Source organism: Haemorhous mexicanus, chromosome 2 (assembly GCF_027477595.1).
Source record: "Haemorhous mexicanus isolate bHaeMex1 chromosome 2, bHaeMex1.pri, whole genome shotgun sequence".
In the NCBI taxonomy this organism is placed as follows: Eukaryota; Metazoa; Chordata; class Aves; order Passeriformes; family Fringillidae; genus Haemorhous; species Haemorhous mexicanus.
The window spans coordinates 58,829,645-58,857,463 of NC_082342.1; the positions used below are offsets into that span (position 1 = coordinate 58,829,645).

The 27,819-nt window shown below is 42.2% G+C and overlaps 2 protein-coding genes across 7 annotated transcripts in view; both read right to left on the reverse strand.

The window, feature by feature from the left end:
* Positions 1-6,921: 6,921 nt before the first annotated feature.
* MLNR (motilin receptor) lies at positions 6,922-10,938 on the reverse strand. Its single transcript, XM_059839012.1, has 2 exons — positions 10,167-10,938; positions 6,922-8,330 (listed from the first exon to the last, which is right to left on the reverse strand). Exons 1-2 carry the CDS (start codon positions 10,936-10,938, stop codon positions 8,023-8,025), a joined length of 1,080 nt encoding a protein of 359 aa, XP_059694995.1. The 3' UTR covers positions 6,922-8,022.
* A 210-nt stretch (positions 10,939-11,148) lies between these two features.
* FNDC3A (fibronectin type III domain containing 3A) overlaps positions 11,149-27,819 on the reverse strand; it is a 111,325-nt gene continuing 94,654 nt past the window's right edge. For all 6 annotated transcript variants that reach the window (XM_059839013.1, XM_059839014.1, XM_059839015.1 and 3 more), the window contains 11 exons: positions 27,646-27,714; positions 26,237-26,355; positions 24,103-24,208; positions 23,836-24,011; positions 22,679-22,792; positions 20,921-21,070; positions 20,553-20,836; positions 18,431-18,640; positions 16,895-17,061; positions 16,199-16,326; positions 11,149-13,677 (listed from right to left, as the gene is read on the reverse strand). In XM_059839013.1, the coding sequence (XP_059694996.1) occupies positions 13,363-13,677; positions 16,199-16,326; positions 16,895-17,061; positions 18,431-18,640; positions 20,553-20,836; positions 20,921-21,070; positions 22,679-22,792; positions 23,836-24,011; positions 24,103-24,208; positions 26,237-26,355; positions 27,646-27,714 (1,838 nt within the window). In that variant the 3' untranslated portion in view covers positions 11,149-13,362. The remainder of the gene's footprint in view (positions 13,678-16,198; positions 16,327-16,894; positions 17,062-18,430; positions 18,641-20,552; positions 20,837-20,920; positions 21,071-22,678; positions 22,793-23,835; positions 24,012-24,102; positions 24,209-26,236; positions 26,356-27,645; positions 27,715-27,819) is intronic.

Below are 27,819 nucleotides of genomic sequence, written 5' to 3' on the forward strand. Positions count from 1 at the left end.
CAATAAAGCTCAGTTTTAAAGGTTCTGTTGTGTAAATATCCCAAAGATGACCCAGAACAAAGCCAGCACCCTTTCTGCTCTTCCAGTCTGCAAGCTCACAGAGGTAGCTTCTTCTAAGGTTGTCATTTTGATGACCATCAGTTGTAATGCAGTGATGTGTGCTGTCAAATGGTCTAACTTGGATATTTCTCCCTTTATGTAACAGAAATTACCTGTCAATTTTTTCTTACTGGCATGTGTTTCCTTTGACAGCCTTGTCCCATGTTTGGTTGACAAGGAGGGAAGAAATCAATTTTGTTTCTTTATTTAGAAATAAATGCATTATTCCCAGAGCCCAGACTAAAATATAATACATTTGACATTTCCACATAGAGGCATATTACTCCTCACACACACTGCACTTCACAAAGCAAGTGGTGTCTGAGAAGAAGGAAACCAAATGAAAGTGAGGACTCTGGCTATTACAAGCTCCTGATGAGCTGTAGCTTCTCATTCACAGCTGTAAAATGGACTGAAGTCCAAATCAGTTAGTGAAGGGAAAATACATAAGGAGGGAAGCATTTATGGAAAAGAAATGGATCTGGGTAGATCCCATATGTGTGGTAGGGGGGTTCTACTCCATGGGACCAACTCCTGCTGCTTTTCCGTGGTTTTCTTTGCCTTTCTTAGGCTTGTCTCAGCCAGGACTATTTTCAGCCATGTCCATCCTTCCCTGCTTGTTTCTAGTCCCCAGGCTCTGCAGGAGAGATCTCCCTTCACAACAGGCAGCATGGGAAGGAACAAACATTTCTTTGTTTTGAGTCTGTCCCTTCTGCATCTTTGTGGTAACTTCCCAGAGGCCAAGAATTGGCCTGCATGCTGTGGGAGCAGCTTCCCTTGTCTCAGCTGCCTTATCTCACAGGCTTGCTCTGGAGGAGCAGAATGCTGTGGGCAGGTGGATGAGATGATTCCCTGGCACAGATATGGCGGGTCCAGGTCAGTCCAGCAGGCTCTGCTGAGGTCTGTTGAAGTCTGTAAAGAGGTAATGCCTACAAGCCACAAATGAAGTCCAGGGCTGGGAATGCTGCCTGACTTGGCAGAATTGAAACCTTTGAATAAGAGAATGTTCCCTATGCTGTGCTCAGCTGCTGCAGGAGAGGGGGAAACAGCCTCTCTCCACATTTCTCTTCTTCTGTGGTCGTGGACAGCTTGTGCTTCCACAGCTGTTCAAAACACAACTTGTCTTTGGGGTGTATTTGCACAGCACAGACAAAAAGCAGACCTATACTCAAATTAGGGAACTGATTTCCTTGTTAAGATGGGGAAAATTTGTTGCATAGGAGCCACACATTTGTTTGGCATACACTTCCCTTTATAATCAGTTTAGCTGCAAGCTGGGCAGTGGTGGTATCCTTGATTTATAGTAGACACCAGGTCATTTTTGTTGCTTTCAAGGTTTCCTGACATTGCTTTGCAACCTCTGCAAAGCTTCAGAGTGCAGAGACATTACACAGAATTACACAGAGTACTCTGAGCTGAAAGGCACCCACAAGGATCATTGAGTCTAACCCTTAAGGAAATGGCCCAAGCAGGGATTGAACCCACTTGCAGAGTCCTGTTGTGTTTGGATATACCTGATGCAGCAACAGTCTTATGGAACTGTCATGGGCTCTGTGAGATGACACCACAGCTGAGTTTCTGAGAGCACTCTGAGACACAGAGCTGACTTGCTTTTGCTATGATGAAATGCTGCTCCTTGTCACACGGGATGATGTTAAATAAGTTCTGGAGGGGGAAAAAGGTTACTTTTATTCTTTCTCTACCTTTTCTCTCTTACTCTGACCAGGGTAGCTGTCACCTCTGATACAGCAACTGCACCAACCTCTGCATTGATTTGAGTGCCCCATGTTGCAACAACACACTGGTGGTGGTTCTTCATTCCAGGTAAATACATCCTCCCATCTGGCTTCCATTCCTGTCACTTCATACTGGTTTTAGTGATTGTCACTGGTTTAGTGATGTGTGTAAAACCATCTCAGTCTGGTTCACTGTGCTGAATTTGAGCTCTTTGCTAAGGACAGTGGTATTTGACGGAGTCTTAGGTTTAGGACACCTGACTTCAGCCCACACTGAAGGGTGACCTTGTGGATACATCCCTGGTTGCCTGCAGGGGACATGCTGGGGTTGAGGGAAAACTCTGAACTTCCTCTGCTGCCCTGCCTGTGGGCCCTAGGGCAGTGTCCATGAGGGGCTTTGGGGAGCGATGGAACCTGTGCAAGGGCTTTACATGACCTTCATATCTTCAGAAAAAATTGACCCAGCCCTTCTTAAGGGTTAATCTTTTTTTAAGATTAGCTCACACAGAGGTGCTGTTAAAACTTTAAACAACTTCAATGTGAGCTCATACAGGCTCATGGCTGACAGGGACAGGCTGTGGTCGAAGCATCTGGCACCATGCCAGTTCCTGGCAGCCTGGATGAGCCCCTTGGCAGAGATATTTGTCACACACAGCTTCTGAAAGAGAAATAAATGAATCTATCTGGTGAGTTCTGGCTGGGAGAAGGAAAGGGAAAAGGAGGGAAAGCAGACAGCATTATCTGTGCTCCGCAGTGGGGGAAGGAAGATGAAGACCAAAAGTGGAGATAGAAGGAACAGGGACTCATCTTTGAAAAGGGGCAGCATGCAAATGGAGTGATCTGAGGGGAAGATGAGGCAAGAGAGAGGCAGGACAGAGCTGTCAGCCCCACTGTCCTCTCCAAGGACATATGCCACCTCTATCCTGGGTATATACCCTTGGAGTTCTGCTGTACCAGGGGGACCTGGAAGCCCCCAGCCACTGGGAAGGAGATTGAGATGATGTGTGGGGCAGCTCTGATCCTGGCTATGGGGGACTGAGGACATGGACTCTTGGACGTGTGCAGCCTCAGGAAAAACAAAGCAGTGTTGCTGCTTAGAGCTGCTGCAGGAGGAGATTCCAGCCTCAACTCTGTTAGGTACTTCCCAACCTGGACAGCCATTTTCTGATCCAAAACTGGCTTTCTTAAACACTCTGGAAACCTTAGGCTTTGGTGGCATGCTTGAAGATGTGTGTGGCCCACAGAAGCACTGGATGACATCAGCCTTAACATTTTGAGTCACCAGAGCAGGGTTCCCACAGTAGGGACACTGAGCAGAAGACAGCACTGCTTTTGCTTCCCAGTGTTTAGAGGCTCGGTTTGAGGTTCCATCAGTGACATCTGGGCAGGCACCAGAGATCTTTGGTCCCTTGATATTCACCCAAATGTTGCAAGCCCTCATCTGCCTTGTCATGGGAAGCACCAAGCTTGCCTCAGCAGTAAACAGCAATGCAACAGCTGGACTTGAGCCTGTGGAAAATGCTGTGCTTTGCCTGATGGGAAAATCTTTAAACATCTGCTGGTACCAAGTGCACAAGTGGTTAAATTTTGTGTCTGCCCCCCAACTCCTCAAATGCAAACCTTTTCCCCACTTGCAGTGGTTTCACCCAGTTTTCTTCTGAGTTCCAGGAAATCCCCACCAAAGCTCAAGTGCAGCATCACAGGTGACCAGAAGCATATAGCAACAGTAAAACAGTCTGCAAATAGTTCCCTAAAGCAGTGAAATATACTTCTGGATTCTAATTTTATAATAGAATTGGCCTATTTTGGCAATGTTAAGCTTGCTCCTAAATCAAATAGGAAGTGGCACCCCAGGGATGCTGGGTCTTGTTCCCATCAGACTCGACTGATCCAAGGCCAAGACCACGTTTGTTGGTTTAGCTAATTCAGAGCAGTTTGGGCCATTTTATACCTATTTGCTTTCCCTCTTTCTTTGTATAATCCCTTTGTTTGATTGCTGAGACAGCCTTAGGCTTTGTGTTTCCTGTGGGAGTGATGCAGCACAGTGATAAATGGAATTTTAAGGGGATGACTGTGGAAGGAAACGTGTCCCTGCACCTATCTGTTTGCCAGGCCAGCTGCTCATGGCCCTTGGAGACAGCATCACTCCAGCAAGTACAAGAGCAGCTTTGAACTTCAGAGGTCTTTGTTCACCCGAGTGCAGCAAACCAACTTCCCTTCCCCTTCCCCTTCCCCTTCCCCTTCCCTTCCCTTCCCTTCCCTTCCCTTCCCTTCCCTTCCCTTCCCTTCCCTTCCCTTCCCTTCCCTTCCCTTCCCTTCCCTTCCCTTCCCTTCCCTTCCCTTCCCTTCCCTTCCCTTCCCTTCCCTTCCCTTCCCTTCCCTTCCCTTCCCTTCCCTTCCCTTCCCTTCCCTTCCCTTCCCTTCCCTTCCCTTCCCTTCCCTTCCCTTCCCTTCCCTTCCCTTCCCTTCCCTTCCCTTCCCTTCCCTTCCCTTCCCTTCCCTTCCCTTCCCTTCCCTTCCCTTCCCTTCCCTTCCCTTCCCTTCCCTTCCCTTCCCTTCCCTTCCCTTCCCTTCCCTTCCCTTCCCTTCCCTTCCCTTCCCTTCCCTTCCCTTCCCTTCCCTTCCCTTCCCTCCCCTCCCCTCCCCTCCCCTCCCCTCCCCTCCCCTCCCCTCCCCTCCCCTCCCCTCCCCTCCCCTCCTCTCCCCTCCCCCCCCCTCCCCCTCCCCCTCCCCCTCCCCCTCCCCTTCCCCTTCCTTTTCTTCCTTCCCCCAGTGCCACCCCACTGCTGGGGGCCAAGCTCTTCCTCAGTACAACCACAAGTCTAGCAAGTCTCAGGGCTCTGTCAAATTGCTGATTTTCTTTCCTGTGATTTTCAACACCACTACGTGCATGCTTTAAAAAGAGACTATGTCAGCATGCCTCCCTTTTTATCATCTGGTCTATGTGCTTTTCTTTTACATCCCTGCCCCATTTTTTCTCTCCTTCTAGTCCATTTTCTCTTGTATTTTATAGGCTTCGGGGTATGGAAACTACTTCTGAAATACTTAGAGATAGCCTGCCTGCACCTGGACTCAGAGTTCCTGGAAAATGCTATTTTATTTACAACATCCCTGCTTACACAATCCAGTACTGAATGCCAGAGACAGCAGTGCCAGGCCTGGTTAATTCTAAACACCCCAAACTTCATTTATTTCCTAAGCCTTTGTTCTGGTGGGGAGGGAGCATTAACAACAAGGCACTGCAAGCTCACAGGTGGGATTTTGCTGTCTCTGTTATTCTACTAAGCATGCAAGGGGGATACCTTTTAACAGGGATACAAATGACTTTCCCAGAAAACCTGAGAATTTCAGTGGAGTCCGCCAGCAGGAGCAGAAGCCTGCTGCTGCAGCATCTGAGGCTGGGCAGGAGCAGCCCAAGCCTGGAGCTCCCTGCAGAAAGGCAGATACTCCCTGAGCAGCTTGGGAGCAGCAAGCTGGAGTCCTGGCTGAGAGGGACCCGCCTTGGACACAGAGCAGAGCAGAGCAGTGCCAGGGCTGTCTGTGGCAGGGAGGGCACCCTAGAAAAGGGGACTCAGGGCAGCAGCCCACCAGGGCATTTCCCTCCTTCCTACACTCATCTTGTGCTTCAGGTACCTATGCAATTGCTTTTGGGGAAATTTCTGATGAGCAAGTGTTTCACTCCCCGTGCAATTTAGCAGCAATTGATAAAGGAAAAAGCCATTATCAGGAGACCGCAGGCATGCAGAAGCAGGTCCATGGCCACATAACTATGTGATAAAGCTTTTTTCCCCCTTTGGTCTACATACATGTACAAAGACTACTGCTCATAATAACTTGTCCAAACTCCCCAAAAATAACAGCTGTTTTTTTATGATAACTGAACATCTTAATGACACTCTCCAGCAAAAGCAACCTAACCCAAGCCTTGCAGACAACTGCTCTTCACCAGTATGAAGCTGACAGAAAATCTTTATGTGTATGCAGTGAGATAGATTTTTTCTGTCTTTAGATTTTTTTAGTTTTTATTCAGTGACTCAGAGTTACAGATGCTTTAGTAGAGAACTGATCATATTTTTTAAACTTGGAAAAGACTTGGGTTTAACTCTGCTGCCCTGAGATCTCTGAGCTAGCTGTTGAATTCTGTTGAATTTATCTGGACAGGCTGGATTGATGGGGTGAGACAATTGTATGAGACTCAGTAAGGCCAAGTGCTGGGTCCTGTACTTTGGCCACACCAGCCCCAGGCAGCACTACAGGCTTAGGGAAGAGTGGCTGCAAAGTGGTCCAGCAGAAAATGACCTGGGGGTGCTGGCTGATAGTGGCTGAACATGAGCCAGAGTGTGCCCAGGTGGCCAAGAAGGCCAGTGACATCCTGACCTTTATCAGCCATAGTGTGTCCAGCCATAATGTGTCCAGCAGGACCAGGGCAGGGATTGTGCCCCTGAACTCAGCACTGGTGAAAGCCACACCTCAAATCCTGTGTCCAGTTCCGGGCCCCTCACTACAAGAAGGACATTGAGGTGCTGGAGCATGTCCAGAGAAGGGCAGTGGAGCTGGTAAAGGCTCTGGAGCACAACTCAGGAGAGGCTGAGGGAGATGGGGGTGTTTAGCCTATACAAAAGGAGGCTCAGAGGGGACAGTATCACTCTACAACTGCCTGAAAGGAGAAGTTAACAGAGAACTAAGGGCAAGCATGGACAGTGATGGCAAGCATCAGTGATGCTCCTGTAAGCACAGTCCACATCTACATCCGGACCACATCGATTTTGGTCCAGATTTACACCACTAGAGCCAATAAAGTAACAAGTGAAATGCATAGAGGCAATGATCCTCCACAGAAAACACTGCTGCAGCTTCTTCTAGCTTTTCCTCACAACTAACCTCCTTCCTAAGTTGTACAGTTGAAATTTCCAATTAAAATCTTTTGAAGCAGAATTAGTGAGTTGGTTTTTGACTTGTTATGCAGCATGAAGTCCTGGGCATAGTCCAGCACATTCAGTGATAGGTCTTGTGTGACGGTGTTTGCAGGGGTTTTAGGATGAGGGAAGAGATGAGAATCATGACTCTATGTTTCAGAAGGCTTGATTTATTATTTTATTATATGTATTATATTAAAAACTATACTAAAAGAATAAAAGAAAGGATTTCATCAGAAAGCTAGCTAAGAATAGAAAAAAAAATGAATAACAAAGGCTTGTCTCTGACTGAGACAGTCTAGACAGCTGGACTGCGATTGGCTATTAATTAGAAACAACTACATGAAACCAATCACAGATCCACCTGTTGCATTCCACAGCAGCAGATAATCATTGTTTACATTTTGTTCTTGAGGCCTCTCAGCTGCTCAAGAGGAAAAATCTTAAAAAAAAGATTTTTCATGAAACATGTCAGTGACAGTCTTGTTTGTGGCAGGGTGGGTTAACTTGGTGTATTATTTGCACACGCAGTACACAATGTGGAAACACACCGCTACAAATTACCAAACACTGCTCATCTATTCTAAGGGAAGCGATCTGGGATATCTCAAGTTTTACAACAGGTTGTTAATATATAAGTAAAAGACCTTATTTGATCCTGTGGGATCAAATAAGGTTAAGCCCAGAGACTGCTGTGTGCAGCAGATGCTTTCCTAAGGAAAATCAGTGAAACTGCCCAGGAAAGTCCCCTTCATGATTACAAGACCAGGTGCTAACAGCATACGCCTCTACTTCCAGGGCTGTTAAGGTTGGTGGGTGATTTTTTTTGTGTCCATCTCCTTGCGAGACTGTTTTGTAAAATCTCGTTTATGAGAAAACCATTTTAAAATGGTGAAGGCTGTCTGGGAATTTTACCCATTACAGCTCCCAAGAAGTGTTCCTTTGCAGATCTTGGTGTTATGATTTTTAGAAAATACTAGAAATGGCACAGAACGCGTGCAATGAACACTATGTAATAAAGCAATCCTGTGGTTTTACTGGCAATTTACTCCAGCTTTTCCTATTGACTTACCATCTTTCACAAGTTGCACATCATTCTCCCTGCTTCACGATGCCTGCTTGCTCTGTTACCAAAAATTCAGGTATCCCAAAATACAGACAGTTATGAAACACTACACGCCCTAACAAATGTCCATACTTTTGCGACTCTCCCGTGAGAAGGAAGTTCCCTTCCTTAGGCAAGAATGCCTGAAGAAGTGCGGGGTGCAGTCTCAGAAGCTGGTGGTGTACTCGTGCCTTGTGCTGGTCTCTGTGTAGCCCCCAGCGTCCTTTGTTACCGTGAAAGCCCTTTCTGCAGCTCGGCGTGGCAGCAGCAGCTTGCAGGCTGCTGCCCTGTACTTCTTGGAAACGAGGTTGTAGAGGACAGGGTTGATGGATGCGCTCAGGTAGAAAAGCTGCAGGGCGAATATATTAAAGTACTGGGAGAACAGCATCGTCCTCATGTCCTGGGTGTTGATAAATATGATCCTGCCAATGTGGAAAGGCAACCAGCAAATTACAAAGGCCAGAACCACCACAGCTATAAGACAAAATAACACATGCGACAGTTAAGGAGTGAGTTAACTTTTCAACCATCCAGTACACTAAATTTCACGTGGCTGATTTTGCAGGTTCTTCTAACTGATACAAATGATATATAGAAATAATGGCATTAAATGGTTGGAAAAACCATGAAAATGGGAATAGCATCAAGTCTGACTGTTAGTCTTTGAAGTAAAAGGTAACTGGTAAATTTTTAAGCTAAACTGTGAGATGAGGTTTGCTGAGAAAAATGTGAACAACAGTGGAGTAACATCTGTATAATGACATCAGGCACTACAGAAATCCCCCCTGGCTATGTCTGTAACACCACATATGAGACAGGAAAACAAAAAGTCAGAATGAGGAGTTTTTGTGGAAGCTCCACAGCAGCTCCATTTGCTGCAGAGCTGTTGTTTAATTTGTCTGCATCACCGAAAAAGACCCGGGCAGCACCTCAGTCACCCAAGCTCCCACAGAATTCGCTCTATTATGATGGGATGGTATCTAACATAAAGACTTTATAGTGTAGTTGAGCTACTGACTTTTTTTCCACTGAAGCTTTTTCATGCATCCCCAGACCATTACTGCTGGAGACAGCTACTGGCCTAGATGGATCTCTAGCCTGAGTCACTTCAGCTGTTTGCCTGGTCCTGTGTGGCATTTTAGCACAATGAGAACAAATACAAACCCTCTTGCAATGGCATCACAGCAGGAGCAGATGAGGAACAATTACATAAGTGTATTACTGTATCCATACTTTTAATTATTTTTGTTTTTAAATGCACATAACTAAAACAATCATTTGCAGAGCATCCTCCGTGTTCCTCACAGCTTAAACAAAAGAGATGCAGCCATAGAAAGTTTTCTTCTGAAAAACATCACAGACCTAGTGCTGCTGGATCTTTGAGATAAGGGGGCACTGGTCTCATTCAGTGGGTTCTGAGATCATGGATATGGGTGTTTCTGTTGGAAAACCTTGTGCCTACTTCAGTCTAAGTACCTTCCCCAAATAAGCTGGCGAAATTCTCTCAGGCTTATTAGTTTTTTTCCTTTGTGCTGCACTATTTCCATCCAGCTGATTACACTCTCAGTAAAAGAAGTCTCACATGTGACATGTAAAACCTACACTAAAGGTAGGCAATAATAATAATTGGGGAATTTTGTTTTATGTTCCTTAGCCTATAGCTGTATTTCTTTTTTCTTTCCCTTCAGAATGGCCACTACTTACAAACATTAAAGCCCCAAAGCATACTAAGATCTCTAACTTTCAGAGTCTGATGCTGGGTTACTGAATGTATGACTAAGAAAATGAACTAAAACTTATCAGCATCCTATACCTGTAGGAAGTGCTTTGGTATTATGGGATTTGTCTCCAAACAGCTCGTAGAGGCTAAGCTGCTGTTTTTCAGCCTCCTTGGGCAACCAGTGGATTTACTCCTTGGAGAGCTACAAATGACCACTAAGAACTCAGTCTGGGAAGCAGAAATTTTCTATGCAGAGGTGTTGCTGCCAACTGGAAGAGACTGCTGATGTTACCACAGTTTTTCTGAAATTGCAGGCTACCTTGTACTTGATTCTGCCTGCTAAAATTCAGGAAACGGGTATTTCTATGGAAGGCAGTCGTGCTGCTGGATGTGCAATGCCACGCGGGTGAAGCCTCAGTTGGGAGGGAGTGAAATCCCTGCCGTGGCAGTTCCCGAGAGCGTGGCTGGGATGTCCCCCTGTGCTCTTCCCTATCCTGAAAGGGAGCTGCGGGTACTTCAGCCCTGCCACGGCCCCCTAGCCCCGATCCTTGCCCCAGCCATAGCCCGGGGTGGATGGCAGCGGGACTCACCCAAGATCCTGACTGTCTGGCGGTGCCCCTTCTCCCGGAGGAGCGAGCTGGGGCCCCGCAGGCGGGTGTTGCTCCGCCACAGCTCGCGGCCAATGCAGCCGTAGAGGACGCTGAGACAGGTGACGGGCAGCACGAAGTAGCAGGTTGTGACCCAGAACATGGTGGCCAGCAGGCCGGACTGCAGCGCCTGCGGGGTGGGCTTGCACTCGCGGCTGAAGTCAGTGTGGTTGTCGGGCTGCTCCACGCCGACCAGGAAGAAGAAGGGGCTGGCGGAGAGCAAGGCAAAGGCCCAAAGGACACCGATGGTGGCTTTCACCCGGCGCTTGGTGACGACCACCTTGGCCTTCAGGGGGAAGCAGATGGCGAGGTAGCGCTCCACGGTGAGGGCGGTGATGTGGAGGATGGTGCAGTAGGTGCAGCCCTCGCTCAGGTAGTGCGAGAGGCGGCACAGCAGCTGCCCGAAGATCCAGGGTCGGGAGCGCCAGAGGCGGTAGAGGTCGAAGGGCAGCCCCATGAGGATGAGCAGGTCCGAGACGGCCATGCTGCCCAGGTAGATGTTGGTGGTGGTCTTCATGTCGCGGTAGCTGCGGACGACCAGCACCGTGAGGACATTGCCCGCCACGCCGACCACGAAGAGCCCCAGGCAGACGACCGTGATGGGAACGAGCACCCACATGGGCAGCACCAGGCACAGCCGCTCGTCGCAGGGCGGCCACGGCCACGGCCACTCGGGCTCGCCCTCGCTGCCGTTCCCGCCGCCGCCGCGCCGCATCCCGCGCCGTGCCCGGGGCAGCGCCGCTCCTTCCTCCGGCCCGGCCCCGCCCGCCCGCGGCTCCACAGCCCGCGGCTCCACCGCCCGCGCAGGTACCGCGCCCCCGCCCCGCCCCGCGGGCCCGGCCGGCACACAGGGAGCCACGGAGGGGAGGAGGAGGGAGGGGAGAGGGGCGGCGGCCGTGCGCGCACAGGACTGACCACCAGCAGCGAAAAAGAAGGTACTTTTATTGTCCACAGACTCTTAAAGGTACTTTGCTACATCGTTTTATGTATTTTCTATCAGACTATACAGGTTCGTCTTTGTGGAGCCCGACGTTGTACAACCGTAAAGTGATATGTTTGGTAGTGTATCTATAGCGTTTTAAAAACTTTAGAGTTTCTTTTTCTTTTTATTTATTTATTTTTTGGAATGTACAGTATATGAGGTAAAATTAAGATTACATTAAAAACTGTCTTCAATGCAGTAATATGCACTGAGGCTCAAATGGCAAATACACTATTAAATGACTATCAAAAATAGGAGCTCATTTGAATTTTACTATGAAAAACGTAAGTCACTGCAGGTTGCCTGCAGTAACAAATCTTACCGTTTTAGACATTCAACCATAAGAAATCTCTGGGCTGTGACACGCAACCTCATTTGCACTGCCAAACATGGCACTTTTAAGAAGGTTCTAGAAAACATCAGTTATCGCGGTATCCTGCGGGAAGGTATCAGCCTATACGTACAAATGACAAATTAAGAAATAAAATGTAAACATACAGTACATTTTAAAGACAGATCGTTCTTGCCACCTGGAGGCCAAGTTCTTCGCCATTTCTTTTTTTTTTTCTTTAAAAAAAACGAAACTCAGCAACATTATTCTACAGCACAGATCATTGGACGTATAAACAATTACAATACATGCCCGTTCTAATATAAGAGAAATTCTTCAGAGATCTTCAAAGCACAAGACAGAGGTTCCTTTTTTTATTATTATAAAGACTGACAGAAGTGTTTAATACTATTAAAAATGCTAAACTGAACACAACTAGAAGTCATTAATGATCCACTATCTTGTAACTCAAATAAATTAAAAGTAGCTAATTACAAAGTGTATAACAAATAACGTAAGTGTGATGAGACAAGGATTTTTTTTTTTTAAAGATAGTTTCACTACAAGCTTTGTGTCACTGGCAATCATTGACATCTAGCAAGATGTTCAATGGGATACTTGTTAAAATTCAGTCTGGTCATTCAAGAACTCACAAATGCAAGCTCACAAAACATTGATGAGTTATGCAATTGCAAAGTGCTCTAATGCAACATTAACTACATGCAATCAACAATTTGGTACAGTATCCAAAGAGACATTACATTAAACATTAGGATCTCAAGAAAAAAGCAGCTTTAAGTTTTCTGGTGCAAATTACTACACTTCGTCTTCTGATTTGGTGCCCCAAAGAAAGAAAGAAGAAAAGAAAGAAAGGAAGGGAAAAAAAGAGAAAGAAAGATAGAAACAAAACAAACAAAAAAAGGCAGTGCTAATTTCTGGTGGATATGGCAAGTGAATGTTGGGGAAACAGCAAAAATTCAATAATGAATTTTATCTCAAAATTGTGTTGACTAGCCAAAATCAGAGGGCACAGACATCTGTATAAACTGCATCCAATCAAAGGACAACTTTGGAAATGTGTTTTTCAATTTAAATAACAAATCTAAGAAGGTCTCTCACACACTCCCTTCTATATTCAGAAGAAGTAAAAGAGGCATTTTTTGTAAGTAAACACCGAATCCTGGGGGTAAAATAAATCACCTGTGCCATCTCCTTGTAGTCTTTCGAAAACATCTACTTGCAGTGAAGAACTCCACATTTATCAGATAAGAAGCTTCCTTCATGCATACTCTTCCATCCAGTTTATTATTTGCTGCCTGAGAAAAGCCCCTTCTGTTTATCAGCATAAATCCTGCTTCCCAAATAATTAAGACAAATGAGGAGGTAGAAATACAGCGCTAAATTGCTTTCACAGCATCAGATTGATATTGTGTACAGCACAAGTTTGTTAGTGTAAGTTTTAAATGCGATCTACACATTCTTCCCTGTTATGTTAGCAACCCTTAGAAGTGTGGGCCAGGAAATCACCTTTACACTTGCGTTTACTGGTCAAACCCTTTTCCTTAAACACTGCGTGCCTGCCCCATATCGAGTTTGTACTGCATGAAGGCATATAAAGAAAAGATTATATTTCTGTGGCTTGCATTTTAATAACATATGTCAGCCTATACCTACGAGTAAGCATTTTAAAGTGGCTGAGAAAATTTGCATCAGTCACAATTCCGGTGCTAAATGCCTGGTTTTGTAAAAGCAAGAGAACAGAATTACTTTTAGATTATGAGAAAGTAAAATGTAATGGGCAGCATTATAAAATAGATCTCTTTTCTTCACTTTATGACGAAGTACTGAATGATAACAGCAATCAGAATGGAAAAGATAGCAAAAAGTGCAAGGATGACAGCAGCACACACTTGGTCGCTCTGTGACCATTGTGTCCTTGTGGTTTGCACAGTGTCCTTGTTGGTGCTTGCCGGTGGCTCAGTCCTCTGAGAGATGAATAGCACTGGGGCGCTGTAGGGGCCCACCAGGTCCTGGTGACCCGTGGCCTCTTGGCACTGGCGAATGGCACATGCGCGGAATCGGTATTCACAGTTCAGCTGGAGGCCTGTGTATCGGAATGACCAGTCTGGGCCCTTGTAAATCTGGAAATAAGGGGGGGAAAAGGGATACTTCAAGTAAGAAAGTACTATATACGCACATGTATCTTAGTATGGTTTTGTTTATGGTGAAGGTGACTAAAAAGGATGACAACTCACCAGTGTTTTCACCAATGCAAAGAAAAATGGACAAAAAGCTCAAACACACAACTTAAATACCCGATAAAGTCTCCGTTTATTTTGGTGGTACACAAGAACTACGCTTGGTTGTCTGGAATGATGAGTACAGACCAAATAAACTCTGTCACAAGCCCCATCCTTCAGGTGTTTTAGTGACCACTCACAATGTGATGCAATATACAATATTGTATCATGGGATTTTAGGCAGTTAACTCCATGTCAAGCCAATTCATTAAGTCTAATTCAATCCAATGTACTTTGTTGTAGTTATCTGTATTTAAAATATTATGATTTATCCCAATAAACACTTTATCAGGAAAACCACAGAGTTCTCTTTGTGATTCTTAATTTCATCATATTCCCAAGACAGAGATAACTTGTGAAGGTGCTCTTCAGAGGTGTCTCAGTTGGCAAGTTACCATGAGTTCACAATGCTTCAGCATGGAGTCCCTATTTCAGTGAAATCCAAACTCCAGTTTCTCAAACAAATTAAATGTGCAGCTATGTAAAGGTTCTGTGAAAGCCAACAAAACAACTGCACAGGGGTGCAGTTATAGGTACTTCAATAGGTAGGGAGGTATTAAGTGAGTAGCACTGTGAAATTTGATTTCTCTCTTTGAACCCCTTCACCCTCCCACCTCCAAATATCTGGATTTGCTTTATTTAACTGGTAGCACGATACAGAAATATCACATCTCAGGAGCTTTCCCTACAGTTACCATACTGTTAGACAGTATCCTGAAAATGCATGCTAGAAAAGTAAAGAAACAGGAAATCCCTTCTGATTCTGCTGTTTGAACAGCTCTTGCTGTGCCTGAGGCTACTCTTAGACTCAAGAGTCCTCTGACAAGCTGAGCTTTACTGGAATCTACAACCTAGAGACTTTCTCTCTGAGGCAGGGCAGGCCATCGGAAGTGCAGCTTCCTCAAAATTTTGCTAATTTGGATCACGCATTTGGGAGTGAGCAAACAGGCCGCTGACACACATCCTACTCCAGCTCCAGCTCTGCCACCTCGCAGGGGTTACCATCCTCAGCTGCTTGTCCCCAGTGCCTTGCCAGAAGTTGCCTTCCTTTCCACTGTGTTTCCTGGGATTTTTATATGGTTGCTTCCTAACCCCTTTAAGATCTTTGACTGATGTATACAGCTCAAACAGCACATTATTAACTTATTTTGTCTGTAGCACAGAGGGAGCAATGACATGAGCAATTTGGATGACAGATCAGGAAGAAGTAGGAGAGGAGAGTGAAGTTTTGGCAGTGAAATAGCAGGGAACAGCTTAGAGCAGACTTCCAGGCAGTTTTTTTTTTATCCATGTCAAATAAAATTGCCACCATCATGTCTAAGTGCGTTAAAGGCTGTTTTCATACAGTTTACTTCTTAACTGTTCCAATTTTAATTTCTGCAAATTAGTCTTTTCATTTTATTCTAATTTACTAAGATAGACTGCTCTGCAGAGGCAAAAACAATCACACACCTCAGTCTACTTTGTTATTACCATACTCAAAGAGCCAACTTTATTTTCTTGCCCAGGTCATTTGGCAACACACACTGATAATCAAAGCGTGATTTAATTCTGTGTCTAAAAGCAAGAGAGACCATACCTTAGGTACCTAATGTTGCATTTACAATGTTGAAGTTACAAAAAAGACTATCCACATGGCAAGACATCTCAGTTTATAGTTCATCTTTTACTGAAAAATTTAACAAATGGCCATAACAAACACAGTGCTACACAAAAAGTTATGAAAATATTAAGGCCTATAATCTACCAAAGCACAGGTGAAACTTACTTAATATTGAACTATAATAAAATTATAATATACTAGAATTAACTGTTTCTGTCCTGGAAGGAAAGTTCCTTGGCTTAATAATATGAAAGAGTTTTCAAGCCAAATTTCATGTCAAGTATCAGGCAGTTTATAAACTGTGAAACAAAAAAACCAAACTGGGAAGCAAAATTAGCATTGAATGCAGGATAATTTGTACCTTGGCATTTTGAACTGCTTCTTTGCTCTTAGTGTTAAGAGAACCCTTTGCCCCTTTTCTCCCCAGTCTCAATTCTGTACCATTAGGTAAAAGATTTCTTTTTGTCAGTTGTTCCATTAGTGGATGGCTTCCTCACCACTTGATGTGTCAAACTGTATTTAGTGAACATCAGTGTAACCCAGAGAGACTGCAATTTAGTGCAGAATCTCCTTCTGAAATGAAGGAGATGGGTTTAGGAGATATTACCTTACATTATTTAGTAATAAAAAGTTAACATGGTGACTAAAACTATGCTGGAGCACAATAAACTTTACTAAATCTAATCTCAACTAGTTTTACTAAACTAGTTATCACAAAGAATAATCAAAGAAAACTACAATAACTTTAACACATCATACCTGTTTGAATTCTGAGTCTTTTCCCACCATGACCTGAAGACAGTAGATAACTGGATCACCCTTCATGGGCTGCAGAACCTCCCATGTGATTTCACAAGTGTGATCGTTTATTCTCTCTATCCTTGGTGCTGAAGGAAGGAAGAAAGCATAAAAGTGACAGCTAGCTCTGCTTTCCCCATCACATATTGTCATATTCTAATACCTTTAAAATGACAAATTCTACCTCCTATTTTATCTCACAGAAACAAAAGATTCAGATTCAAATTTATTCTTCCTCCAGTGTTTTCTGGAGCAACAACTAATAATTCATATAGGCCTCTCTTCCTAGTTTAGGTATCATCTAAGAGAATTCAAATAAAATTTAGTAACTGTAAGTGTGCATCATATACCAGAAAAAAACCAAACAATGCTTAAAGTTATTCTAAACATGCTAGAAAGCATTTTCACCTTAACTTGCCACTCTCCTGGTAAGCAGGAGAACTAAGTACAAACTTCTTAGGTCAAAGAATGCATAAACCCCGAGTTTTCCACTTTTGGAGTGAATATTTTAGGCAACTACATGAAAGGAGCCTTCTCCCACTATCCCCACCTGCATTTGAAAAGGGCTTAATATTCTCAATATCCCAAATACAACATAATACCAAAATCAACCTGCTATCCTCCCACCCCTCATAATAAAAAAAGAAGCACTCTTACCTTTCAAGGCAGCTGGAACAGATTTGGGAGTAGTGAAAATATATTCTTGAGAAAGGGGACCTTCACCAGCTTCATTACATGCCTGAATACAAAATTTGTATGATGTTGACTCACTGAGTCTTTGAACTTTGTATGTATGACATGGTCCTCTGTATAAGGATACAAACCTGAAAATGGAACAAGCAGCTTATTTTGAACTCAGACAAGGACTTCAGAAGCAGTATTGTCTTGAAATCTGTTCCCATAATTTCCCAGAATCTAATGAAAAGCCCAGAAACACTTATTTCAGAGTTAAACAGTGTTCTGGCTGCTACAAAACAATAAGCTCATTTTCCAGGGGCAAGTTTTTATTTCTCATGTCTTTGAAATAAAAATCTCTTGCACAAAGAGCACTACAGATTCTCTCTTACTAAAAATGTTCCTAAGCATTTTAAGAAACTATTTTGCATTCGAAACAATGAGAAAAGACAGCATATGTGTTGTTCAATGAACTGCTTTTTTTTTTTTTTTTTTTTTTTTGCTTGGGCATCTACTCCTCGAACATTTTTAGCTTTTCAAAATTAGGTAACTAGATTTTAGCTTTTTGCCCCTTTGCAACTCTCCCTTACTACACCTAAAAAATAGGTGTGTGCCATGGATCCAGTTGCTTTTGTACATCATTCTTGGAGATGGTCTCATGCAGACCTGCACAGGAGGGCAGAGTCACACTTGTAGTGCACACCAAATCTTGTTTCTGGGAGTTTTGTACACTGGCCACTGGCCTTCATGTGGCAATTCTTGCACAAACTGATCATGGCAACTCTTGTTTGATTTTCAGTCTTGGTGTCCCCAGGACACAGCACGAACTTCTCTCTTCCTGCAGGGGTTGTTATCTAGCTCCTTCTTGTCTTTTAAAATTAAAACAGATGGTACCTGCACATGATCTAGTCTTTAGGAATGGCAATGAATTTCCTCCCACTTAAACAGTCTAATTTATTTTCCTCCTTACAGCACAGCAATTTCACATAGTGGATCTCTTTTATCTTTTTGTCAAGCTAAAGCTGCTCATCAGACACGGAACACTTTGGAGCAGTACTGCTTATTTTACCATTTGGGCAAGGGTTCTTGCTGTACCACCTCAGCTGACATTCTATTTAACATGAGACAAAGAATTACTCAAAATAAATTGTATTAATTTCCACTAAAATAATTGCATATAAGGCAACAGGGAGTAAAGCATTCATCCCTTCCAATATTAAGTATATAAAATTCACAACACTAATTGGACTTGTTACTTCAACAAAATATTTAACCAAAAGTGAGGGAGAAAAGTGTATTAAACTCTTCATGTTGAACTGTAAGTAAAAAAAAATGAAGTTTTTTATCTTGTACTTCTCAGCACAGAACACTAGGGGCCTTCTTGCCTTGTCTGAAGAGATGACCTCCTACACCTGCTGTAAATTCACCAAAGCATAAAGGGATTTTGCCCTTTCTTGCCACCTCCCAAGCATCAGACCACAGTGACACTGGGCAGATCAAAGCAAAGCCAAAACCAACCTTCCATTCTTATCCTCCATTTGAAGGTGGTACTGGATGGAGTCAGTTAATGCTTTCGCAGTTCCCTCTCCCCACTTCAGCTTGAGAGTCTGAGAACTGCATGCAGCACATTCCAGGCGAGGTGGATCCGGGGGGAGAGGCTTTGTTTTCAGTTTTATGGTGTGGCTGAAAGGACCCGCTCCAAGACTATTTAGGGCTTGAATTCGTACCCTAGCATTTGGAAAAAGAGAGAATAAATTAACTTGAAATTAGATTCTGAAAATAACTGTCATTAAATAGAGAATAATGGTACTATCTACAATAAAGACTTTTATCAATATTATACTTTGATAGACTGTGAAGAATATGCAGGTGCATCACTTTCCGTACATTTTAAGGAGCTGGCTTGATTAGAAATAAAAATATTCAAAGTAAATTCACATTAGTGAAAAGATGCAAAAGCTCTGTGAGTTACTTCAAGAGTGGTCCATCTTTCTGACTGTGCAGGCCTTGAACCAAAATTTTGATAGCCACACTGCAGTGATGAGGAAAGGTAAAAAAAACCCGCCCCAAAAGAGGGGGAACCATATCTGAGACTGTTTAATCAGGTGAGTTCAAGGATGACTAACAGACATTTTTATGGACTTTTCTGAACAGATCCTATTTGTGTGAAAATAAAGTGAGGGTACCCAGCCACCTCTCTTGCTGTTTCCACCAGTAACACATCTCTGAGCATTTGCAAACACAAGCCCTCCTGGGTCTGCCTGCAAAGTGAGAGGGGGAAACCAGAAGTCGCCAAAGGACACAAAGCTGAGGAAGTTGCAGAACTTGGTATGCAGGGATAAGGTAGGGTTTTGTCTTTTTCTTCTTTGATACTCCAATGATGACAATGTACATTAGATTTGTAAATAAAAATTAAAAGACTTAGCTAAGAAATTTATTTCTGAAAAGGAAAAAGCAGAAAACAGAGGCTCTTTACATATTTCACAGGTAGCCACAGGGAGCAAAGTGTGTCTAATTTAATTTTGCAGACTTAACATTTGCTTGTCCAAAACAGTATCTAGGTAACTGGAAAAAAGTAATCACACTAATTAAATTCTGAAATAGTCAACCACACGACTGCAAAATGTGGAAACACAAATGTGTATGCAGGCTAAAGAATAAATATTTCTCCTTCACTGCAGAAATTTTTAACATTATGCTAATTTATTACAGCCCAGAACTAAGGTTAATACATGCAATTTTTCATTTGCACAAGGAGTTGACAGTCTATTCTATAAAAAAAACTTATGTGGGCAGAAGTATAGACCTATCTCTGCAATGGGAATGACTCTTTTTTTCAGTCTACTGTCACACAGAGCAACAGCTCTTCAGATTGCCAGCATTATTGTTAAATAATTATAAGGCACACAGAAACACTGTATTCTCACATAAAGCCATAAAACAGTAATTAAGGATTCAGAAAACTGCATAGCCACATGATATCCTAATTATACTGAAATCAGAGTGTATTAAAAGTCTGACTTCAGTGGGACTGCCATTCTCCTTTTACACTGAGGACATGTTTTTGTAACAGGGATGTAGTGCCTTCAGGCAAAACTACTGATTTTTGCCTTTATATTTTTCAGTAACCCTTGAACTGAACATAAGGGATGATTTCAGCAATCATCCCTTGATGATTCTTCAAAAGAGAGGCATAGCTGGCTGATTTTTTAAACTGATTCTGTTCATGCTGACTTCCACTTTTTCTGCACATAAGGCACTGCAAGTTGCCATGAGCTGTCATTAGATCAGACTAGGCATAGTCCTTCCTTGGATGGATTTTACCTTTTCAAACAGAGAAGCAACCAGTCCAAAATCAGTTATGAATCTGAATATGTGATGTGAATTCAGTTAAACTGACACATTAACCAGACAGATACAACAATACTGCAATAAACTAACATAAGTTATTTGTTGGAAGAAAATAAAAATAGCACATCTATTTATGATGGTCATCATTACGAAACTTCCTTTTGATCCATGGCTGTGCACTAATGTGTCTCTGAGAGTAATAATAAAGACAATAAGAAAACCCAAGGAAACAAAGCATCTGCTCTTGTGGAAGAAACAGTAGGCTGTCAAGTAGCTGTGCAACACATACCTGTAGGTAGTATCTGGCTGTAAGCCTTCTATAAAATAGGTCAGATCCTTCCCAATAGTTATTGGCTGCTTATCTCCAAAGTCTATGCTGTAGCCAAGGATTTCAGATCCATGGTCACAAGGTTCTTCCCAGCTTATAGCAAGGCATGTGGAAGGAGAATAGTGTGGACTTTCAACTTCATCTTCACTTAGTCCACGAAGACAGGTCACAACTGCAGGTACAGAGGCTGGAGTCATACATGCCACTACTTCACTGAAAGGGCCTGCACCTGCAACATTCACTGCCTGCAATTCCAAAGTAGACCATGTTTTTATGGCAGAGTCAATTCTTGTTTCCAGATTTCATTAACAACAGTTTTACATCTTTACCTGAACCCTGCAATAGTATATAGTGGCAGGCAAAAGCCCTTTCACTTCACAGCTGAGCCCAGGCCCACAGTAGGAGATTTGCATGCATCCTTCCACACCGCCCCACTCCAGTCGATACTCCGTGACATCAGCTCCATTACTCACTGGTACCTTTAAAATGGATAGCAATAATTAGAAGCTAAATATACTGACATAAGAGAAAAAAAATCAACAAAACTCACCACATCTATATTTTGTTTCTGTTCCTGAGGAGTCTTACCCTCCCATTTCTTTGCTGATTTTTAATTTTGTACAATACAAATAACAGGCAGAATCTGATACAAACTTCAGGAAGTTCAACTGAGACAATTGCAAACACAAAGTCCTGGACTGCTACAAAGAAGTACAGGCTGAGGAGCAACCTTTACCAAAAAAAAAACCAAACCCCTGTGTGTCCTGGAGAGAAAGCTGAATAAGAATCAGAACTGTATGTCTGACGAAGGTTAACTACATATTGGTTGTATTAGCAAATGAGCAGCAAGAAGGGTAAAAGGAATAATGATTCCCCCTACTCAGTACTTGTTGCATCTCCAGTACTATGTCCTGTCTTGGGACCCCCAAAAGGAGATGGACATTGACATCATGGAGTAGGTCCAGCGAAGGCTCAGGAAGCAGGAGTGCAACACACAACAAAAAAAGTAAAGTTTATTTGATAGCCAGGTGATCCACCTAAGGGAAGATCTTACTGCTGCCTTAAATTACTTACCGGGAGGGTATAAAGATTATTATGAAAGTCTTTCGTGAAGGTAGCACAGTGCCAAGACAAGAGTCATGACTTGCATTAAAGGGTATTTTGACTAGACATAACCAAAAATAAATCCTACAGAATGAGAGTTTACCCAGAATGAAACATCTTAATTCTTGGAGATAAATAAAAAGTTCACTGGGAAAGGCAGGCCCTAAGAAACTTAACCTATTTGAAAAGAAAGTTGAACTAAGTGACATTTAGAGGTCTACTTGTGCCTTAATTACTGTGCGACTCTGTAAAACAGACATCTAACATCACTCAAATTAACTCTACCTGAAATGTCTTATGGTAGTTTTTAAAAAAGGCTTTGCCTTGTAGATATTTAAGGAGTGCTCCTCTGACATTCCTCCAGTAGGAAGCATAAACACTCCTTTCCAGGTAAAACAGTTTAATTTTTTTTTCTATATAGTTCTGTAACTTGGATACTTCACCCCATCTGTAAGCCACTAAAAAGCTGTGTTTAAAGAGTATTCCCAGATAGAATCTTTCTTTCTACAAGCTAATTTTTATCTATTGCATTTTTTTAATCAGATATCTAAATACTATGGATTTATAGGAAGTCTGTGAGGCTTTTGCTACATTATTACTGATGTAATTATATAAAAGTAAATCAGGTTATAAAACCAAGAAGCGCCCAATAATCTATTGTATTATGTGGATACATTGTCTCTGAGGAACTGTAACTATGTTAAAGAAAAATTTTAAGAGAGACTGCATCACTCAGAAATGCAAAGCAGCAGCTGTGGCAAAACTTTTAAACAAAAGAACACAGTATGATCCAGTACCTGCAGCCTGCCAACTTACTGCTGCCTTACAATGGCATGATGAATGACTAAAGTTTTACCTGTTGGATAATCAGGTAAGTTTGCTTACAAATAGAGTGACTAAAATACAGTATTAGACTTTTCAAGCTGAACTTAAAAATGCAGAAGATCAGTATGTTAAGACAGGTGTTAGCCTGGCATTCTTACCTCCCATGACACCTGAGCACAGGCAGCAGATCTGCACGCCACTTGAGGGGGCTTGCACTGATCAGGGGGTCCGGGTGCTGTAGTTATTTCACATTTTTCTGAGTAAGGTCCAAACTGTTAAAAAGGGAGTCGATACAATTACATTGCAAAAATGAAATTACTACTTTAAAAAAACCTGTTTACTACAGCAGGGACATGTAACTGCAACCTGAAACATTGTATTACTTCTTTATAAAATAAATTTCTGTGGACTGTGGATTCAGGATTTATTTCAGTATCTGACTATTCTCCAGAACAACTAGAAATTTTTCTTCACTCCAGCAAATGCAATGTGAATAAATTTGACACTTCAAACTCTTGGGAAAACTAGGGAAGTACTACCCAAAGCCTTATTCTGAAGCTACATGATAGCTGCACTGGAACATAAACCAAATGGTACTGCCTATTTATACCTGTGTAAAAGAAATAAAGGATTCAAAAACTGCTGAACAATGAACCATTCTTTGCAGGGTGGACAGAAGATAGAAGTTAGGACAGTGCTTTAGAGGCTTAAGCTGCAGACCTCTCCACAAAGTGTCAACGCACCCTGACAGTTTGCAATGAAGTGTACATTATTGAACAAATCAGGACATTGGGTACATAACTAAAAAGCTTGTTCTACAGCAACAATTGATTTAAACACATTTAATACTCCAAAAAGGGAAAATATTCTCCTATCTGATAGAACATGTACTCAGAAGTTGAACTAAATATAAAAATGGAGAGTTAGGAAACACTAATTATTACATTCTGAACATCAACAGCTGTAAAAATAAAGGTCAATCAATTTACAAAGCTGTATACAAAAAGTAACTTGCTTCCTTACTTCACATGAGAATAGTGAAGTTGTAACAGTGTTTTAATAAAGTACTTAGCATTTCCTAATGATTTCCTAATATCATTGTTCAGATAAAAGACATAATTAGCTATTTTCTCTTCCCTTCATCTAAAAATCCCCTTCATTATAAACTGATGTTTAACTGTCTGTTCCCACACAACAATAAGCTATGTAACCCAAAATTACTCTACATTTGGAAATCCTAATTTTAAAATTACCGTAAATCCTTAATAGTGATTGCAGTCTCAGTAATGAAATTCATTTCAGACTGCCTCCTTACCCCAGCCTTGTTAGCTGCTCTCAGTCTGAAGCTGTACATCCTCCCTGGAAGAAGGCTGCCCACTGTGCACTCAACATCAGAACCCTGGTAAACCTCTCTGTGTTCATCGCTTTCTGCTTGAAACATTTCCAGACCGTAACAGGTAATGGGTGAACCACCATCTACCTGAGGCGGTCCTAGAAATAAGAAAGAAAGAAAAGCTCATTTAATTTTAACATGTAATACATTTGGATCCCTTACAATCTCTAACACTTGTAATAAAATTACCCCAACGCAGCTGAATTTCTCTTGCTCTTGGTCTACCCTGTAGCCTTGGAGGCTGGCATGGACCAGGAACCACTGCTGGTGTCTGCACCAGTAAGGAATCAGTTACCTAAAAAAGAAAGATTAATGAAGTTATCCAGGCCAAACCAAGAACTATCAGTTATGGCGTAAGTAAAGGCAAACACCTGAGTCAGATCATCCCCTTTTTAATGACATCTTCAAATATGTGAAGATATTGAAGTGATCTGGTATGTATTTCTCATAATATAAACCATTCCAAAATAATCACACAATATGCAAAATTTGCTTTTGTATTTTGGTACACATGCAAGGAGTAGAATTAAAAACAGTGGTAAATTATCAGTACACCTAGTATAGATGCTTGAAATATGCAAACTCAATCTACTTTGCATCAGACTACAGTTTAATGCGTTTTAAACCCTTACTCTAAGTGTTGTATACCTTCCATGGAAAAACCTCTCAGAAAACAAAAGTGGGCAGAAGTGTCAATCAGAAGAGATTAAAAAAAAAGAGATTTCAACTTTTTAATTGCTTAGCAATATCTAATGAGCAACAAGTTTCCACCTCTGATTTGAAGTATGGGCAAAAATTACCTAAGAACATAACAACACATGCAGCAGATGTCATTGACTGTTCTGGATGCAGATAGAAGTGAGCAGAGACAATGAGGGGTTATTAGCTTCAGCTTGATACAGCATGAATGGGAAGTTGGAAAGCCTTTAGGTTTACAGAAGAAATCAATCTCAGAATCTCACCTCACAACTACGTGTTTCTACGTGTGCTCAAGAAAGAGTGGACTGGATGATCTGCGTTTTAGCTCCTTGAATATACTGTTGCACTGAACAACTGCTGCTACTTAAAAGTTTTGCATATGTTAATGAGAAGCTGCACAGGAGTTAATTATATCTTTCTTCACAGATCTTCTGTTGATTTCTGACACCTTCAGAAATTATAGGGACTTTGTGGAAATTATTTTCTCTTTGGTACTCAAGGTTAATTCTAAAATCATGGGGTTGGGCTGTAGGGAAGTACAGAACAAAAGGCAGAACAAAAGTCTCCAAAGACTTGTGGAGTGGTGACTGGGAAAGCACTGCAAGCCAAGCCAGCATTGAAGGAGTCCAGATTTATTCTTAAGGCAAGGTGGATGTAGTCAAGGTTATCTTTGCAGGAGACTTCTATGTGGAGGAAGAGCACTTGCATTTCACGTTGCAAGGCAGGGCTGGGTAGAAATCACACACACCAAGAATGGAAGACTTGAAGATTTTTGTGAGAGCAGCATGACAGGAAAGCCCTGCTGGAAGTCTGCAGAGAGCCAGGGCTGGCTTTGTTACACTTGTTGCTGACAAGGGAGAGCAAATACAGCAAGACGTTTTGGCACTGGCAGCGGAACCACACCATAGAATTGACAGTGCATGTGTATGTGTGTGTGTGTGTGTGTAAAGAAGCACAGTGTGGCACAGCAAATTGTTTGGGAATACTGAAAAATAGGGCAATGTAAATACTTTAATTGTGCTTGAGAGAACATGGGCAGCACAACCCTGTAAAGCTTGAGTGAAGACTTCCCCTGCCTGCTGGGGTGACTTGGCTACTCAGACAAGGTACTCCACTGACTAGGGGAAATACATTAAATTCATAAAATCACAGAATCTTCTGAGTTGGAAGGGAGCTACAAGGATCATCAAAGTCCAGCTCCAAGTCATCCCCAAGAATCCCACTATGTGAGAAACCACTGTCCAAATGCTTTGTGAACTCTGTTATGCTTGGTGCTGTGACCAATTCCACCTTTCCTTTTAAAGAACCCTTCTGAAACTGCTGTATTGGGTTAGGCCTTAATAAATGACATTGTATAAATGTGTCACATAGGAAAAGTATCTGTTTCTGTAAATAAGACTATCATGTCAAACAAAAAATCATATCAGGAAAGAATATTCAGATATTTTTCTTTAACAAATGAGCAGAAACTTGAACCACTGTGCAGCAATACTGGAACTTCTCTGAGGTTCTAATTATGGCTATTTTGCTAGGCACTTCTGCACAATATTTGCTTAAATATCTACTGGACCAGATTTTCTTACAGAGGGAAATTTTATTTAATAAAAATATTAGCTGACGTTACCGTGCTTTGTCCTCCTTCCCCAACGCAATATACACGTAATCGGTAGGAAGAGCCCGCATTTAGTCGGTCACACACATGTTCCCTAGCGGCTCCGCTGTATATTGTATCCCACTTGTTTCCTGAAAGGTTAGGAATAAGTGTGCAATGAACCAAAGTGTAATTTGCCACACTTCAGTACCAGCCACAGCAGGTATCCTAATTTCACTAAAAAAAGTGTGTGCCTGATGTTTATTAAAAAAAGTAGAAATTTAGACTGCTTTCAATTTCCTGGAAGATCCTATAATTTCATAAAGATCGTTACCTAGGTGTAGATCTGCTGAAGTGAAATAGCTTCCTTATTTGGGATTTACCTTAACTAGAAAAGAACTTACTGGGTCAGCAAGCACATTCAACATCATAACCAAATAAACAGGAAAGATACAAAAGTAAAATTTTTCATGGAAAACAAGCATCAAATTATATTATCATTTTGCAGGCTGTAACTACAGTTTGCAATTGGTGAAGTTTGTTCCTGTGTTCCTGGACAGCCCAGAACCATGTGTGAAATTCTGATTCCACTATTTGCTACTCCTAAATCAGAAACTCTTGAGCATTCTGTCTTTAAGATCTTAATCCGGGAACCTGGGGACTTTTAATTAAATCTCCAACAACTCAATACACCATCGAATTTAGAAGACTGGGAATGAAACTTAATGCACAGCTCACTAAATTTGCATTAAAGGCTTGGGTGCATCATTCCAAAGTGGCTTAATGTGGACATGTGACAGAGAAGAAAGCAATGGACTAACAGCCTGACAGGGCTCCCATCATATCTGGGAGCAGTGTTCTGTCTTAATCTGACATAGCACTGAAGAAGTTTAAGCTTTCATTTTTGATGTGATTGTGTTTCTGAACTCAATAAGGCTACTTAACTAGATTTTAAATAATTTAGCAAGATAGGTTTATGTCCAATTTAGAAATACTGTCAGTTTCCTTTCTGCATGAAAGAACAGAAAAGCAAATAGCAGAAAGTTACCCCAGCTGCATCATTGTTTTCTTTTAATAGTGACAAATGGAGTACAAGCTTTTCTTTCATCTGCCATGCAGACAACAAAGCTACATGTCCCTGTCTTCTTGCCCTAAAATGTCTGAAATGTGTCATTTCATTTCCAAAACTGAATAGACCTAATTAGTAAGCTAAACAAAAAGCATCTCTTGCGTCACAGAACTTTGTGGCATCTCTCTTCTCTAAATCAGAGAAAAAGAATTTCTTGTGTACAAGCATCAGTGTGCCTCTATTTTCTTTTTGATGTCAGTCCCTGGCAATAACTTTCCCAGTCATAATACACATTTCATTCTTCCCACATGCACACAGAGACAGGGAAAAAAACCCACACAAGTGAATGCCAATGTATGATCCTAATACTTACCACTTAAGCCTTCAGACATTTCCACAACATATGTATGTATTGCTGCTCCCCCATTGTCTTTTGGTGGATCTATAAAAAACAGCAATATTTCAACTAAGGGAGGTAAGTTAAATGGCTTTATAGCTTTTGAGGAGGATTTCCCAATGGCAAAATCAACAGACAGCTGGAGATGGG